At 35.5% G+C, this 17500-nt stretch overlaps 1 protein-coding gene across 6 annotated transcripts in view; it reads right to left on the minus strand.

Annotated features, from left to right (window-relative positions):
• Nucleotides 1–1895: 1895 nt before the first annotated feature.
• pod1 (coronin) overlaps nt 1896–17500 on the minus strand; it is a 32012-nt gene continuing 16407 nt past the window's right edge. For all 6 annotated transcript variants that reach the window (XM_086551909.1, XM_086551908.1, XM_043010914.2 and 3 more), the window contains 13 exons: nt 16729–16842; nt 16182–16352; nt 15768–15874; nt 15390–15518; nt 14807–14997; nt 14495–14633; nt 13749–13838; nt 13430–13546; nt 11803–11938; nt 11403–11536; nt 9475–9516; nt 8047–8133; nt 1896–5595 (listed from right to left, as the gene is read on the minus strand). In XM_086551909.1, the coding sequence (XP_086408035.1) occupies nt 5587–5595; nt 8047–8133; nt 9475–9516; nt 11403–11536; nt 11803–11938; nt 13430–13546; nt 13749–13838; nt 14495–14633; nt 14807–14997; nt 15390–15518; nt 15768–15874; nt 16182–16352; nt 16729–16842 (1466 nt within the window). In that variant the 3' untranslated portion in view covers nt 1896–5586. The remainder of the gene's footprint in view (nt 5596–8046; nt 8134–9474; nt 9517–11402; nt 11537–11802; nt 11939–13429; nt 13547–13748; nt 13839–14494; nt 14634–14806; nt 14998–15389; nt 15519–15767; nt 15875–16181; nt 16353–16728; nt 16843–17500) is intronic.

Raw genomic sequence — 17500 nt, forward strand, 5'->3', positions numbered from 1 at the left:
TGTATGTATGTATATACATATATATATACATATACATATATACATATATGTATACATATACATATATACATATATGTATACATATATGTATACATATACATATACATATACATATATATACATATAATATATAAATATATACATATATATATATATATATATATATATATATATATATATATATATCTATATCTATATATATATATACATATACATTTATATGCATATAAATATATATATATAAATATATATATATATATCTATTTATATATCTATATATATTTCTATATATATCTATATATATATATATGTATATATATATTTACATAAATGTATGTAAATATATATATATATATATATATATATATATATATATATATATATATAAAATACATATATACATATATATAAAAAAAAAAAAAAAAAAAAAAAAAAATATATATAATATATATATATATATATATATAAATAAATAAATATATAAATATACATATATAAATATATAAATATACATATATAAATATATAAATATACATATATAAATATATAAATATACATATATAAATATATAAATATACATATATAAATATATAAATATACATATATAAATATATAAATATACATATATATACATATCTATATAAATATACATATATATACATATCTATATAAATATACATATATATACATATCTATATAAATATACATATATATACATATATATATATAAATATACATATATATACATATATATATAAATATACATATATATATATAAATATACATATATATATACATATACATACTATTATATATTTATATATATTGATAGATATATATAGATATATAAATTATATATGAATATACACACACATACATACATACATGTATATTTCTTAGGTTGAATGAAGATAGTTAAACAGAAAAATGTAACCCATATTTTAGTCCTGAAAAAAATGTTTAGCAAATAGAGAGCTATCTTCACAAAGTAATATCAAGTCATTGGTACAACACCGAAAGTACTACATGGTTACCTTTGGCTTAGAAAGACCCAACTGTCTCAAAATCAGAGTGGAAATACAGATTTTAATCACTGGATTGACATTTCATACCATGGAACTACGGTACAATAATAAGCAAAAAAGACCATGACATTTTGTAAATAAAAAATAAATAAATAAGTCTGCTTTAGTCTAATTATTTTTCTTATTGTCTTTTTTGATTTCTTCATCACATTCACACATGTAGATATTTCATATTTAAACTGAATAAAATAAAGAAATTACAGTTCACAATCCTAGGCTGTTTCCCTGTCACTGTTAACCACTCCATGATCAATACTTTCTGTGCAGAAATTATATGGGCAAATCACTTAAAAAATACAAAGCCTCAGCAATACAAAATTATACCCTAATTACAAGAACTTCCCAGTATCTTAAGGTCATAGATTATTGTATATCATAAGATTAACCCCACCAACCCTATAGTAGTAGATGCTAGTTTATAAAAGTATGCATATGCTCAAGTTCCTCTTGGATGACTATTCACATGGATTACAAAAGTAGGAATACAGCATAGTCACCAATTCCTAATCTCAATAGATATGAAGGAAGAATTAGTACAAAAATCACTAAAATGGTTGTAGCATAGGATACACTTTACAGTAACTTGATATTCTACACTGCAAAATGTAACACAAGACTGTGCGTTGCAGTCATTGATCGGCTATCAGATAAAAATGGGTCTCAAGAAGATGAGATGAGAGTTTGGTAGCCCATTAGGCAGTCTCTTGTTGGAGATTAAATCAAGATCACTTGGTCATTTAAACCCATCCAATGTCCCACTTGTTCTGGCCATCTCCTTGGGGTTCCTAGCAAGGATACAATATATACTGTGTTCCATACTCTTTACTCTAGACCTTAAAGTGAAGCAAAGACACTGTGGCAATCTGGCTGACTGAGAGAGAGATAACTTTGGAGGTATGTACTTCCTACAGCAGTAGGGAACAGAGGTATTCTAATAATAATTTGTACACAAAAAAAGAAAGAAAAAATCTTGCATGATATATTATGGGGATGATCAGGTTGTTAACATTTAGATCTAAAAGCTGAGTAAACCTTCTTATATGTAATGTCAAATAAAAATTATATCTTATTAATAAGATTTGGTTCAATGAGATTCTGTTATAAATATTGGAATGATGACTGTTCTTTTAATTCCAGATCTTCCTTATTTCCATCTTTTAAAAAGAGGGGACAATATATACTCCTAGTTATTGAATTCAAAGCTTTAAAAATATCTGAATTTAAAGATATAACACTAATTTCTTTTTACATTATTTTTTATATTAGTTACATACCCTATTAGGACTGAAAATATCATCTGTGTACATACATGAACTTATTCAAAAACAAAAATGAATGATATTCCACTTGGTTGTATACAACAATGAACAAATCTTTCAGAAAACCCTAAGAGCCATGTACCTTTCCTTGCCACCTCTCACTATTGGCCAACCCACTTTGCTCACACTCAGAGAAAGTGCCCCCCCCCCCCTAAAAATAATAAAACCTTTTCAAACGGCAAGCATGTTCCCCTTCAACATGGAATCAAGAATGGGTGGGATACTGGGTAATTCAATTTACATCTTACATCAATGCACAGTGGATCCGAGTGGAGCTGACAATTGTTTGAACTGGAAAATGTTGAAGCTACAGTTATATTACAAATCATCTATGAATGTACATCTACATCACTACTTAAAAGCTGAACTCATATGGACCACCTTTGACTTTTTCCTTCTTTTTTATGGTAGCAAACACAGACAATCACAACCTGTAATTGTAGATGTAGACTCAAACAAAATCTTGAGAAAACCAAAAATGCTATCTAAAATGTACAACATGTGTCTTCTTCAAAAGCATGTATCTAACGTCTTTATTCACTCGTCACAAAAACAGGTGAATAAAAAGACACTAAAAATCACAGATAACAGAATCTCTGAAAACATAAGCAGCTACTATTAAAACCAAGAAGACAAAAAAGATTAATAAAACTGTCTTTGATAACAACCATACAGTTTGAGGTCATAATAATATCCAAAAATACACCTGTAATCACACTAATGGAAAACAAAGCATACAATGGGTCCTCTTACAAGTTCAACCATTAGGTGTGGTAACTACAACTACCTACAACTAGATCCATTAATGTCTGTTAAGCTACAATCATTTCAACCCAAACAGACACACTGGGTGCAATTTCACAACCACACTGGTTAGGATATTTGAATATAAAATTCTATCACTGGTCAAATTTCATCTCACAGCTAGAATTCTTTTGGCTGAAAACCATGACTAGCAGTTTCAAAGCTAGGAATAAAGGTCAGGAAACAATTCAAAAAGGAAATAAAAATGAAAATTGCAATGAATAATTACAAGATAAATTAATAATTAAAAAAAAAACATAAAAGGCTGGAACAGTTGATGAAATACTGTTGTGAAAGAGGGGAAAAAAAAGAAAAAAAGAAAAAAAAAAGAAAGGAAAAAAAAAAAAATCTGACTAGCTTTTAACATTTGTTTTTTTTCTCTCTCTCTCTCTCTCTCTTTCCTGATTTCTGTTAGCCACAACATAAACACTTAAGACTTAGCCATACCTTTGGCACGCTTTAAGACTGCAGCTGATTGTGTTCCAAACGATCTTGCATACCAAACCAGTAAGTTATTCCTATATGTTAAGTCCAAAAATAGTAAAATAATACCTTTTCCTGAATTCTTATCAAGTAACCTAATCCTATGTCCTTCTGTCCTGAACGTTCCAATTAACCCCTCTAAGATACAGTTGAAAAATATATTAAGAATGTAATATAATCCAACATGCTACAAGTAGGGCTTTGTCACCTGCCCAGCCCACTTGTTATTTTGGAATGTACATTCTGTTTTGATACACTTTGAGGAAAAACTTACCTTTGAAACTCTAATTCTGGGCAACTCCGGCAATACTTTGTTATGGTAAATCAGTGACTTTTCTCAACATGCATGTTTGCACAGTGTATCAGCTAAACAGTACACCCATTAATTTGCTAATACCATTCTTAGTCAATTCCTTAAAACCAACTTTATAAGAAAAGTTGTCTCACAAAATAAATAATCAACTATAGTAATAAATAAACATCCAGTTTGAAATTGCTAAAAGTATAACTAACACATATCTTTTTTTTTTTAAACAAAGGGTGCATTTAAGATTTTCTATAATAAAAGTAAGAGACAAATCATTGTTGCTGTCCAGCAACTGGTACTTTAATTAACAACTGTTTACTGAAATATTCCAAATGCACCCCAGGATATTAAGAGCTTCAAATTAATACCAGATCACATTTACCTTAAATAATCTAACTAAGATTTTTAAAGCCCATAAAAAAGCCATAAAGTAAACTAGATCCTTAACAATAAATCATAATACTAATGAAAAAAGTAAAGATCCAAGCACCAACAATGGCACATCCAAGAAAATTTGTAATCAAGGTGAACTAAAGGCATATTCCAAAACTGAAGTACAAACTTCAGTCAGCTAAGCGAGTGTTAAAGCTAAGGTCATCTGCATATCTGCTTATGCAAATCCGGTTCTATAAATTTTCTCACTATCAAATAAAAAAATAAAAACAACATAAAAGCACCATTTCATGTTATCTATCAGTAAAGATTTACCTAATGCCCAAAGTAAATGTTGATATCAAACATTTATTCTAAACTGTTGTTTGTACTATCCAACATTCTATGTATAGAACTGGGCTCTCCTTTTTAGCTAACTGGCATTTGGTCAGTTTTACCTGAATATGCATATATTCATGTTCTACAGTCTGCACACTGATTAGTAAATAAATACAAAAGTAAAAACAACTGACATGCTTCTGGTCTAAAAGTTAAATACATCAAAAGGTGTTTGGGTTCAAAAAAGATTCAGACAGGCAGTATATCATTGCTTGCAGTTGGTGAAAGACAAAGTGTCCAACAAGACAAAATTGTTGAGAAAAGGGAATGACACCACTCCAGTCTTCAGAAGTGTAGTCAGCATGACTGGAGCAGTCAGTCCCTTTCATTGGTTCATAGCAGAAAAGGCTGTCATGTTCCTGAAATCAATTCTTACAACAATCAACGTAACTGAACACGATTCAAAAGAACAGCTTCTACAAACAATCATACAAATATTTTCCCCCCATTCTTTAAAGAATGTATATCAAAGCCAATACATGTTTCCATTTGTATAATCTTAACTTACTTAATACATAATTTTTCATACTATCATATATTTTCATACATATTACTAATGCAAGATTTCCACATGCTTGGAAAACACAACAGCTTTTTCTTATAATCAATTGTACATCCCTCAACTGTCCTTTTGAATATCTGCTCTTTAGTACTGCCAAGCATGGAAAAAGAAAAAGAAAAAAAGTAATAATGACAATCAAACAAATAGCATAGTAGCGTTCCGAGGCCACGATATGTTGAAGAAAGCTGGTCCATTCGCTTGGCCTACTGAGCCGACTAGAGTGGCGGGGCTCCGAGACAATGCTTGTGGCGAGCTCTAGTCCTCCTGGAGACATAAGGAGTTTCACTTTAATAAAATGATTAAAGTATGAAAAGATAAAAAAAAAGAAAGAAAGGAAGAAAAAAGAGCAATGTCATTCTTTCTAACATAACTAGAGCTGTGCAGGTCTTGCCTAGGGTTCATAGATCTAAACTAGAAAATGAAAAAGATCCAAAATGTGGAGGGTTCCTTGTTTTGGAAATTCTCCAAAATACATGTCAAGGAATTACCTTAAAAGATGGTTATGAGATGACTGACATTCTTTCCCTTTCCTATGTCACTGGGTAACTAACGTATCTTGTGAATGTGTGTGATTGTGTGTGTGTATGTGATTGTGTGTGTGTGTGTGTGTGTGTGTGATTGTGTGTGTGTGTGTGTGTGTGTGTGTGTGTGTGTGTGTGTGTGTGTGTGTGTGTGTGTGTGTGTGTGTGTGTGTGTGTGTGTGTGTGTGTGTGTGTGTGTGTGTGTGTGTGTGTGTGGCTGTGTGATTGTGTGTGTGGCTGTGTGATTGTGTGTGTGGCTGTGTGATTGTGTGTGTGGCTGTGTGATTGTGTGTGTGGCTGTGTGATTGTGTGTGTGGCTGTGTGATTGTGTGTGTATTTATGTGTGGCTGTGTGATTGTGTGTGTATGTATGTGTGGCTGTGTGATTGTGTGTGTATGTGTGTGTGTGGGTGGTGTGTGGTGTGTGTATGGGGTGTGTGTGTTGGTGTGGGTGTGGGTGTGTGTGTGTGTGTGTGTGTGTGTATGTGTGTGTGTGGTGGTGTATGGGTGTGTGTGTGTGTGGGTGTGTGGGTGTGTGTGTGGCGGTGTGGGTGCATGGGTGAGTGTGGGTTCATGGGTGGGTGCATGGGTATGTGTGGGTGCATGAGTGTGTGTGGGTGCATGGGTGTGTGTGGGTGCATGGGTGTGTGTGGGTGCATGGGTGTGTGTGGGTGCATGGGTGTGTGTGGGTGCATGGGTGTGTGTGTGTGGGTGCATGGGTGTGTGTGGGTGCATGGGTGTGTGTGGGTGCATGGGTGTGTGTGGGTGCATGGGTGAGTGTGGGTGTATGGGTGGGTACATGGGTGTGTGTGGGTGCATGGGTGTGTGTGGGTGCATGGGTGTGTGTGGGTGCATGGGTGTGTGTGGGTGCATGGGTGTGTGTGGGTGCATGGGTGTGTGTGGGTGCATGGGTGTGTGTGGGTGCATGGGTGTGTGTGGGTGCATGGGTGTGTGTGGGTGCATGGGTGTGTGTGGGTGCATGGGTGTGTGTGGGTGCATGGGTGTGTGTGGGTGCATGGGTGTGTGTGGGTGCATGGGTGTGTTTGGGTGCATGGGTGTGTGTGGGTGCATGGGTGTGTGTGGGTGCATGGGTGTGTGAGGGTGCATGGGTGGGTACATGGGTGTGTGTGGGTGCATGGGTGTGTGTGGGTGCATGGGTGTGTGTGGGTGCATGGGTGTGTGTGGGTGCATGAGTGTGTGTGGGTGCATGGGTGTGTGTGGGTGCATGGGTGTGTGTGATTGCATGGGTGTGTGTGGGTGCATGTGTGTGTGTGTGGGTGCATGGGTGTGTGTGGGTGCATGGCTGTGTGTGGGTGCATGGGTGTGTTTGGGTGCATGGGTGTGTGTGGGTGCATGGGTGAGTGTGGGTGTATGGGTGGGTACATGGGTGTATGTGTGGGTGCATGGGTGTATGTTTGGGTGCATGGGTGTGTGGGTGGGTGTATGGGTGTACAGGTGTGTGTGTGTGTGTGTGGGTGCATGGGTGTACAGGTAGGTGTGTGTGGGTGGGTGCATGGGTGTACAGGTGTGTGTGTGTGTGTGTGTGTGTGTGTGTGTGTGTGTGTGTGTGTGTGTGTGTGTGTGTGTGTGTGTGTGTGTGTGTGTGTGTGTGTGTGTGTGTGGGTGCATGGGTGTACAGGTGTGTATGTGTATGTGTGTGTGTGGGTGAATGGGTGTAAAGGTGTGTTTGTGTGTGTGTGTGGGTGCATGGGTGTACAGGTGTGTATGTGTGTGTGTGGGTGAATGGGTGTAAAGGTGTGTGTGTGTGTGGGGGTGCATGGGTGTACAGGTGTGTGTGTGAGTGTGTGTGTGTGGGTGCATGGGTGTACAGGTGTGTGTGTGTGTGTGTGTGGGTGCATGGGTGTAAAGGTATGTGTGTGGGTTCATGGGTGTACAGGTGTGTGTGTGGGAGTCCACAGGTGTGGGTGTGTGGGTGTACAGGTGTGGGTGTGTGGGTGTGAGGGTTCATAAGGGTGTGGGTGTGAGGGTTCATAAGGGTGTATGTGTGAGGCTGTAAGGGTGTGTGGATGTCTCTCTCAGAGTAGGTGTTGATGTATATGTTCATCAACAGGAATCTGAACACAAGATCATATGTCAATCTCTAAAACCAATATGTCATTCACATCCAAAACAAGAGTACGAGCTGTACATCATGAGAATGCCACTAGTACTTCAAAAACAATAGGATCACTGACCCATTCAGTGGAATCAACTCCCTCCATCCTATCTTGTTCCAGCGTCTTGGTCACCTGGTTCATTTGTTGGCTCATCGACTCTTCCAGCTGCAAGCAAACAGCTCCAAATAAACACTGTCCTTAAATACAGGATTAGATTTATTTAAACTTTCCCTACTTGCAAAATCTTATCAAAAGAGGTTGAAATAAATCACTGCATTTCATTGCAGAGAGAGGAATGTTCACTTTTCCCTTACAGTTTCCCTACATGAAAGATAATTCATTCCATTCACTCTCTCAGTTGAAGTTATGGAAATCCAAATCTGCTCATCATCATCAATAAACAAAAATCTGAAAAGTTCTTTTCTAGTCATAGCCTCAGATTTCCTCCACCATTCCAATTCTGGCTCAGTTCTGTTTTTGAAAAACATTGCAAACGGATCTTTACTTTACCAAGAAATAATTAATGATAAGTGACAAAGTGCTGTTACCCTAATTCCCATTTCTTTCATCATAATTTAAAGTGAATGAAATTATTACATGAGAAGGGTGAAGAGGGGCAATATATGATCAACAAAATAACCAAACTCTGTGGATTAAGGAACAGCTCCTTTGATTTTTCAAATGTTGTATTGCTATTCAAAAGATAACAAAGTTTATCTTACTCAAGGGCTGTTATTGCTATTTTAATCATTACAAATTCCCACTGCAATTATGAATTGCCTTGTAAGACAATATATTTTTCATTCAAAATAGGAGAGTATGATTTCATTATAGAAATAAAAAACCTGAATGGTAGACAGATATAGATAATACTAGTTTTTAGTGTAAAATCCATAATATGAAAAATACTTAATCTGCAGACATAATTCTTTTACATTATGTTAGTTAAATCAAAATATAAAAATATGTTAATCCTTTTTCATTCTTCTACAAAAAAATGCATGTTCAATAGTCAACAAAATAATCATGACTTTAATAATTAATAATGCTAATAACACAACAAAAACATTACATCTTTAATCCAGGCTTAGGAAATCCTATCAAATAAAACATCCATCACATTCAAAGCAAAACATTAAACCTCTGTGTTGTGCCTCTGTTAATTTTACTGAATTAGATTCAACATGCAAAACATCAATATCAATTTACAGCATCAAACTTACTGTTTCCTGCATAAAGAATACAAATCTGGTTTGAATAAAATGAAGAAAATCCAGGGATGTCATTCATGTGAATAATGAAATAAAACAAATCTAAATAAAGCAAAGTTCTTCAGTGGAATATATGAAGATAAATGAGAAAACAATAGAAGGAAAGAAAATCAACTGATACAAAAGAACATTTACAATATATAAAGAAAACAGTAACAAGGAAAATGAATCATATACAGAAAGTGGGTGTTGGTTATAAACAATAAAACAAACAGAAAAAAAAAGCTAAACATACCCGTGTCTGTGTCTCCTGGACTTCCTCAGGCACATTAAGGTTCTGTGGGAGTATAACAGCAAGCTCGGGATAGGTACATGCAACAACAAAAATCTTGAAGCCCAACTCGTAACCAAACTGGAGCAGTTCATGGTCAAGCACATCATTCAGTTACCATTTGTGCTTTTTCTTTTTCTTTTTCATTATATTTTTTGAAACTAGTACTAATGTCTGATTTCTAGAATCAAAGGCAACTAACTTTTAGAAATAAAGATATGATTAGACATGTTTGAAAAAGAAGAAAAAAAATAAGCAATATTATGTATCTCACATGGCATAAACGATGTTAGTTCACCAAAATCTATAATGTGCATATGCATAAAGCTCTTCATAAGTGTTCTACTTTAAAGAGAATAAAGTGTAAAATAACTATGAATAAAGTGCTTTATAGTTGGGCTATACATAAGTAAATCTAGTTTCTGTGTAATCTCACAATGACTAGTAACTCTTTAAATCTAAGTGTTGAAATATAATGCAAATAAATCTATCTCTAACACACAAACAAAATTATAAAAATCAAGAATTTATCTTAGGTATTAACAGCAACATATTTTACACAAGAGCAACAAATGGATAAACTATAGCTTGACTTCCAATACAGTGCTCAGTCTAAAAGAGGGAGTCAGAGTCAGACAAACTTCAATACTTATTTCAGTTAAAGAAAACCCTGCTTTCCTGCCTGCCTGATAAACAGATAAAACATAAATTAGCACAATGCAGCGAGTACCAAAGTGTAGGTGCTGAGGTGCGGTGGAAGAAAATTCTGCAAGTACGTGTTATTCTGATCCAAGGGATCTTCTTAACCCATCCTTAGACCAAAATTCACCTTTTGATCATGCTGTCCTAAAACTAACACTTTAAGGCATTTTAGACATATATGCTAACATTTCCCACAGAATGCTGCATACTGTGAAGGGCATATATTCACACTATACTTGATCATATTTCTGTTATCTTCATCATCAGTGTCTCTTAAGTATTTAATTTGAAAACCTTTTTTCCAGGTATAACAACAATAAAATAATGTCACTAAAACATAAAAAAGATTTAGAAAGAGCCATATACATGAAAGATTTTCCTCTGAGGAAAACTATTGGATGATAACAATGTGGAAGTCTCAGTATATCATATCAGGTAATGATATTCCAAACTAAAGTTAAATATTACAACTACAATAGAAAAATGGATATATTCCCCATTGCAAAATAGGAATAAAAATTAAATGTAAAATGAAAATCACATATTGATATTTCTCATTGTCAAATTTCAAGAGAGAAATCTGTATGTAAAAAGAACATCTAGGCAAAAAAGAAGACAAAGAAAATGACCAAGCAGATAAAATATGCCCAACTTCACAAGTAACATTATGTGCTTGATATCTTCATCATGCATTACTTTATTTCTTACTCTTATTTGCTGACCATGCAAACAAGGAAAAAGTGAAAGAAGAAAGAAAAAAAAAGCCACAGTTATCCCAAGGAAGTGATGGCTTATGTAAAATACTAAACTTTTTTTCTTTACACAAAATGAACACTTTGCCTACATATAATGATAACAGTTTATCTAGCTTGAAAGCAAAATAATCAATTTTTGGCTTTCATGAAAAAAAAGAGAAAGAGAAGAAAATCAAAGCACTATGGGGATCTTTTGCTAAACGAAATATGATTAAAGTAACTCATGAAAAGTAAGTTTGACTGGAGACATTTCACATTTCTTTAACTTGCAGCCCAAAAATGTATATAAAGTTAGAAACAAATATTGATCACTTTAAAATTTGTACTGACAATCAAACTAATGATCAAAATGAAATGAACATGATAAAAAAAAATAATAAATAAATATATAAAAGAAGACAAAAAGTGGGCTGGCTCCTTTGCCACATATCAAACCTTGTGCTGCGTCTGTCGAACTTCATTAGGTACCATGCCCTTGAGGAATGGTGGTGTCTCATGCCGGATGTGAGTCTGTGCTCCACCACAGGTTGGGGGTGCCACTGGGGACTGTTGCTCGCGGCTCTCAGACACTACAGAGAAATTTTTTTTTTTAAACTTGGTCATCAAAGGTCGCAGTATTGTGGAAATGAAGTCCAAAGCAAGCAAAATGATAATTTTATATGGTGTGGACCATTTACCACTGGCAATACTGACAGACTCTACTCATTGCAAAAGATTAATATGAATACAATCCAAAACTTATTCCATACCAAATAAAGGTTTTTTTACATATACAAAATGAAACACAAAAAAAATGAGCACCAATATAAATCAAATCCCAGTGCCAAACACCTACAGCTAATCATGTCTTCTGGTTGTAGGGACTGTGTACGTGGCGGGCGGTTCGTCCCACCAAGCCACTCTGCTGCTGTCATCACAGGCTCCCAGCTCACAAAGGTTGGTGGGAAGAGGTCATCTTGGAACAGCTCCGTCTAAAATAGGTTATGATGGGATTATGAGTTAATCATACAGAAACAATGGTTATAATAAGTCTTTAACCTCTTGTGCCCTATTTACCATGATAGTGGTGCACTTCAGCCTATGTAAGTCAGTCCTATTTACCACAATCATGGAAGAAATGTCAAAATCTGGGGGGATTTTTTAGTTTTTGTTCTAATGAATGAGACATTAGGGGTTTCCATCAATATTTCTGGTATTGTTTTGCAAGTTTCATCCCCCCAGATCCACCATGTCTGCCCCATATCACGATCACAATGCCCCTTTTAGGCCCTCCTCTCTGTGTGCATAGCAATTCCAGTATTGTATAGCATGTTTCATGCAGGCAAACCTCCTTCATCCCTTCTTTTCCCCTTATTCCCTTTCCTTAAACCATGGTTTTTGTAATAGAAAATTGCCTCATGGTATATTATTATCTTTTTACCTGTTAACACCAGTGTGACATGACATGACATGTTTTGACAGCATTTGCCGCCAGGGATCGGATGTCACATCATGGCTTTTTGTATACCCGGCACATCAGGTGATCGGGCGTGCAGAGAGGGTGAACAGCCCGAGGCACTAGGCCTGGGTGCTTAAAATACCTCAGCGTTAAGACCTAGTGGAGCCAAAACAGCCACATCCTTATTGGGTTAAACACCTCCATGAATCTCTCATTATTTTCTATGAAAAACATGTTCCTTTCTTTTTTTTTGTTGTTGCTCTATATGTATAATATTTACATGTTTTATTTGTATGTTTTATATGCATGGTAATTTTTTCCAATTTTCCTTCATACTTGAGAGGTAACTGAATTTTTTCTAACTGTGAGCAATAACTGGGATATCTTTCAAAGCTTTAATGCTCCAAATATTTCTGTCACCAAAATCATAATATACATAACAAAAATTACTAGAACAATCACCCATTCATTAACCCATTGCAAAGACTATACTAGTCCTAATAAATGGCATCAAGACATAAATAAGAATTACTGACATGGCATTTTAATGGAGAGGTGGGATGTGCTATCTTTCTGCATTACTCTAGGAGTGACTGATGATAGTAACTATCATTATCATCATTATAATTACATTAATGTTAATCAACATAGGTTTAATTCCTAGCACCAGCAGGAAAGAAAATTGTAAAGACATCCACCCACAGTCACTACATTTTTTTTGTATCACAATATTGATACCTCTGTTATATAGCATATATAAGCCTTTCAGTATAGAATATGTAAACCATTAAAAAATTCTTAACACAAAAATGGCTCTAGCATTATAATCAGTGAATGAAAGAGAGAAAGAAAGGCAATGACATGTTGTGTGATGCACCCCTAATCTGAAATAAAATCAATTTGGAATACCAAATAGCTGGCACTAGTGCCCATCCAAGGGCCAAAATTGCATATCTATATCCTACCCACAAAAAATTAACATTCAAAAATAAAATAAAACATACAGAGCAGAACCCAAAGCTACCTTTACTCTTGGTACAGTGAAGGAGAGAGGCTCAAGAATGGAAGAGGTTAATCTCAATGCTTTGCAGAATTCCACTTGCCGTACATCACACATCTGCTTTGGCAACAAGACCAATCCCTGTAAAGGTAAAATTATCATCAGAATTGTATAATCAACCAGTATTATTCATCAAAATTGTGTTGTGTGAAATTAATAGGATTATAAAATATAATATGAAATTTTATCATTCAACCTTTATATCTGTTGTCAAACAAAACACAATTGCTAAAACAACAAAATAAATGTAGAGGAGCTCCCACCCTCACCCACATTTACATACCTGATGAACACTCCCACACTTGTGGTTGGACAATGGAAACAGGTGTGGGTAATCACTCCCAACCTCGTAGGCAAAGATAGTGCTATCACCCTGATGAAGGAAAAAAAATGGTAAGGTATTACTGCCTCTACATGTTGTGCTAAATCAATTTCACATTTATAGGCCAGACCCACCACTCTGAAATATTGCTTGAGTTCTTAGCATTATCAGACAGGCAATAATGAGACTTAGTAGGAGGAGGAGGAGGAAAGAGAAGAGAAGAGATAAGAAGAGGAAAAGAAGATGGAAAGTGAAGAGGAAGAGAGATAAGAAGAGGAAAAGGAGGAGGAGGAGGAGGAGGAGGAGGAGGAGGAGGAGGAGGAGGAGGAGGAGGAGGAGGAGGAGGAGGAGGAGGAGGAGGAGGAGGAGAGGCAAGGAGGTGGAAGAGGGAGGAGAGAGGAGGAGGAGGAGGAGAGGGAGGAGGAGGAGGAGGAGGAGGAGGAGGAGGAGGAGGAGGAGGAGGAGGAGGGAGGAGAAGGAAGATGAGGAGGAGGAAGAGAAGGAGGCAGAGGAGGAGGAAAGGAAAGCAGAAGTAAAAAGGGGGAAGAGATAAAAAGAGAGAAAGAGAAAAATCAAGATGAATAAAAAAAGGAAAGAAGAGGAAAAGGAAGAGGAAATGGGAATAGGATGAAGATAAAGAAGAAAATAAGTTAATTCTACCAAAAAAAAGTAAATAAATTATCAAACTTATTCGAATGCAATCTTACTTTTCCTGTAGCAAAGAGCGTTGATGAATCTGGATCATAAAACGGAATCAGCATTGCTGGGCTGATGTCAGTGGTGACAGTATTGGCTGGCTTGTTCAACTCAGCTGCCTTATAAACGCTGATCTGCCTTTCTGATAACCTGTATAGAGAACATTAGCATTACAGGATTTGCTGATTTCATCTTTTTTCAACATTGAAGTTCTCATCTCAAGCATTTTCAAAATTCAGAAAAGGGATTTTTTCTTATTTTTCCCAGATACCCAAAGAAAAATGAAAAAAAGAAAAAATAATTAATCAACAAATAAAACTTACTTGCTAAATCCAACTGTGACAATAAATTTGCCATCGAGTGCCCAGAGCACTCTTGCTCCCCTCACACCCACAGGTCCATTCCCCTCACGAATGGGCTCTGTGGACTTGCGTGGGTCATACACACGAATATGACTATCACGGCACATTGTGGCCAGATATCTACCGCATGGACTCCAGGCCATGGAAAATATCTGTGAACAATATAAGGTGCAGTTTAACATTTTCATTTCATTTCAGTAATGTTGCATGCAGAGGTAATTGAAGTTATTGATATTCTTATAAATCTTAAATTTTGTCCCAAGTAAGCACAATACCCTATAGTACTGTACTGTTATTCTCAAGGTGAAAAATGACACATAAATATATTTAAAGTAACTCAGTATTAATCTTCATGGCCATAATGATTCTATAATGATGTGGCTCTATTTAATTTAATAATTATACATGTTATTGTGTTTACCTTTGTTTCATATTTATATACCATATTTAAACATTTAATGAGAATTGACACTATGCTCACATAAGCTGAGATTCATTCATAAGTACTCTCAATAGTGCAATACTTTATGTTAAGTGTACACACCTGGTCAGGGTGAGGTGCAAGGGAGAGTGACACAGTTCTGCTATGTAGATCCCAGATCTTCACAGTGAGGTCACCTGTAGCAACTGCTAAAACACCTGCTGCTAAGGGGTGCCACTTGAGGATGGTGATCTGTAAATAATATTAGGTTATACCTGAGTACAAAGGATCTTTTAAATTTCAAACAAAAAAGTTTCTAATGATAGAATTCTTATTTTGATAGCTCACAGTACTCTCAAAATGTATTTTACTGTTGCCCTAAAACCTGTTCAACTTTCTAATCATATTTGTATCCTTCATATAATTTTTTACTTTACAAAATCCAATAAAATAATCATAATAACTTAAAACAATAATGCATCCACTAAACAATATCAATACCTTATCAGCTGATCCAACATCCATAAATGTCTCAGTGGGTTCATTGGTGGGCTGGGTCAACCCACCCTCCGGAATGTGCCAAAGATTAATTTTGCCGTCATCACATGCTGCAGCATTAGAAGATAGCAAAGTGTGATATCATTAAGAATATTAATATACATTTTTAAATATGGAATCTTAATCAACCTGTAGTTTTTTTTACTGTCTTACAGGCAGCCATCTATTCTGCTGTGACATTTAAGTGACATTTTAGTTGGCAAAATTACTAATGTCTCAGCATCATAAACACAAGAAATTTTATTTGTTAAAACTTATTACAGCATGACACATAATTTAAGTCTGAAACAAAGATCTGTTACATTGTTCATCCAACCTTTAGAAAAACAAGGCTAGAATCAAATAGATACCACTCACCAACGGCCAGAGTATGATCATTAAATGGATCAAAGGCAAAGTCCATGACATTGGCAGTGTTCATGAGCGATGGAATGACACCATCAGGCTGTCGTCCACCCTTCTTGTGTTTCATGACAGACAACTTCCCCCCTGGACCACTTAGGGGTAACACCACAAACTCAATGTTTGCTGTAAGAATAACAACAGAGCAAGAGAATCAGTAGTGGTCTAAACTACCACCAAAAAATGGATATTACAGAACCTATAAGAGAAAACATACTTAGCATATATCAAAGGTCTTTAATGACTTGTACCTTAACCCATTGGTTGTGGTTTTAAATAAATATTTGTGCAGTAGGATGGCTGGTTTACAGTGTCTGGCACGGTGCCATCCCCATCTATGACCGACTGCCTTTGCAGCAAATCATGCCATCCGCTGCTAATGGGTTAATATGTCAGTTTCAAAAAAAAAGAAAAGAAAAAAAGTAAAGGTAAATTCATCTCAAATGCAATGAGATGCCTCCCCCCTGTTACTCATGATATTTACTCCCAACTTTATTCTTACCGGCCATGCCATCGCACTCTCCAGGAGTTGTTCTGTTCAGATCTCTGAGGTTTTCTATGCAAGTGCTCTTGTGGCCTGGCGTCCCTTTCAAGTGCCGGAACTTGCATACACGTCCTGGAAAAGGAATTCAATTTTTGAATTGGAGTTCTTGGACAGGGAAAAGAAAAGAAAAGAAAAAAAAGAAGACAAGAGAAAAGAAGAGAAGAGAAAAAAAGAGAAGAGAAGAGAAGAGAAAAAAAGAGAAGAGAAGAGAAGAGAAAAAAAGAGAAGAGAAGAGAAGAGAAGAGAAGAGAAGAGAAGAGAAGAGAAGAGAAGAGAAGAGAAGAGAAGAGAAGAGAAGAGAAGAGAAGAGAAGAGAAGAGAAGAGAAGAGAAGAGAAGAGAAGAGAAGAGAAGAGAAGAGAAGAGAAGAGAAGAGAAGAGAAAAAAAGAGAAGAGAAGAGAAGAGAAGAGAAGAGAAGAGAAGAGAAAAGAGAAGAAAAGAGTGGAGAAAAAGAGAACAGAACAGAACAGAGAAGAGAAAAAACGAAGAGAACAGAACATAAGAGAAAAGAGAAAAAAAAGAAAAAAGGTGACCAGATGATACACACAAAATACTATATGATTCTTATATTAACTTGTTAAAACATTCAGGTTATGTTTTTTGTTGTCACTTAAAAATGTTACTTTAGAGAAAACACAAATCTTCAGTTGCAATCTTATCTAGTGTGAAAAAATGAAACATGAAAGTCAAAAAAGAACTTTCAATGAATCACTCCACTGCATTGATAGAT

The sequence above is a fragment of the Penaeus japonicus genome, unplaced genomic scaffold (assembly GCF_977035675.1).
Source record: "Penaeus japonicus unplaced genomic scaffold, GWHDUDI00000001_assembly GWHDUDI00000026, whole genome shotgun sequence".
NCBI classification, from domain to species: Eukaryota; Metazoa; Arthropoda; class Malacostraca; order Decapoda; family Penaeidae; genus Penaeus; species Penaeus japonicus.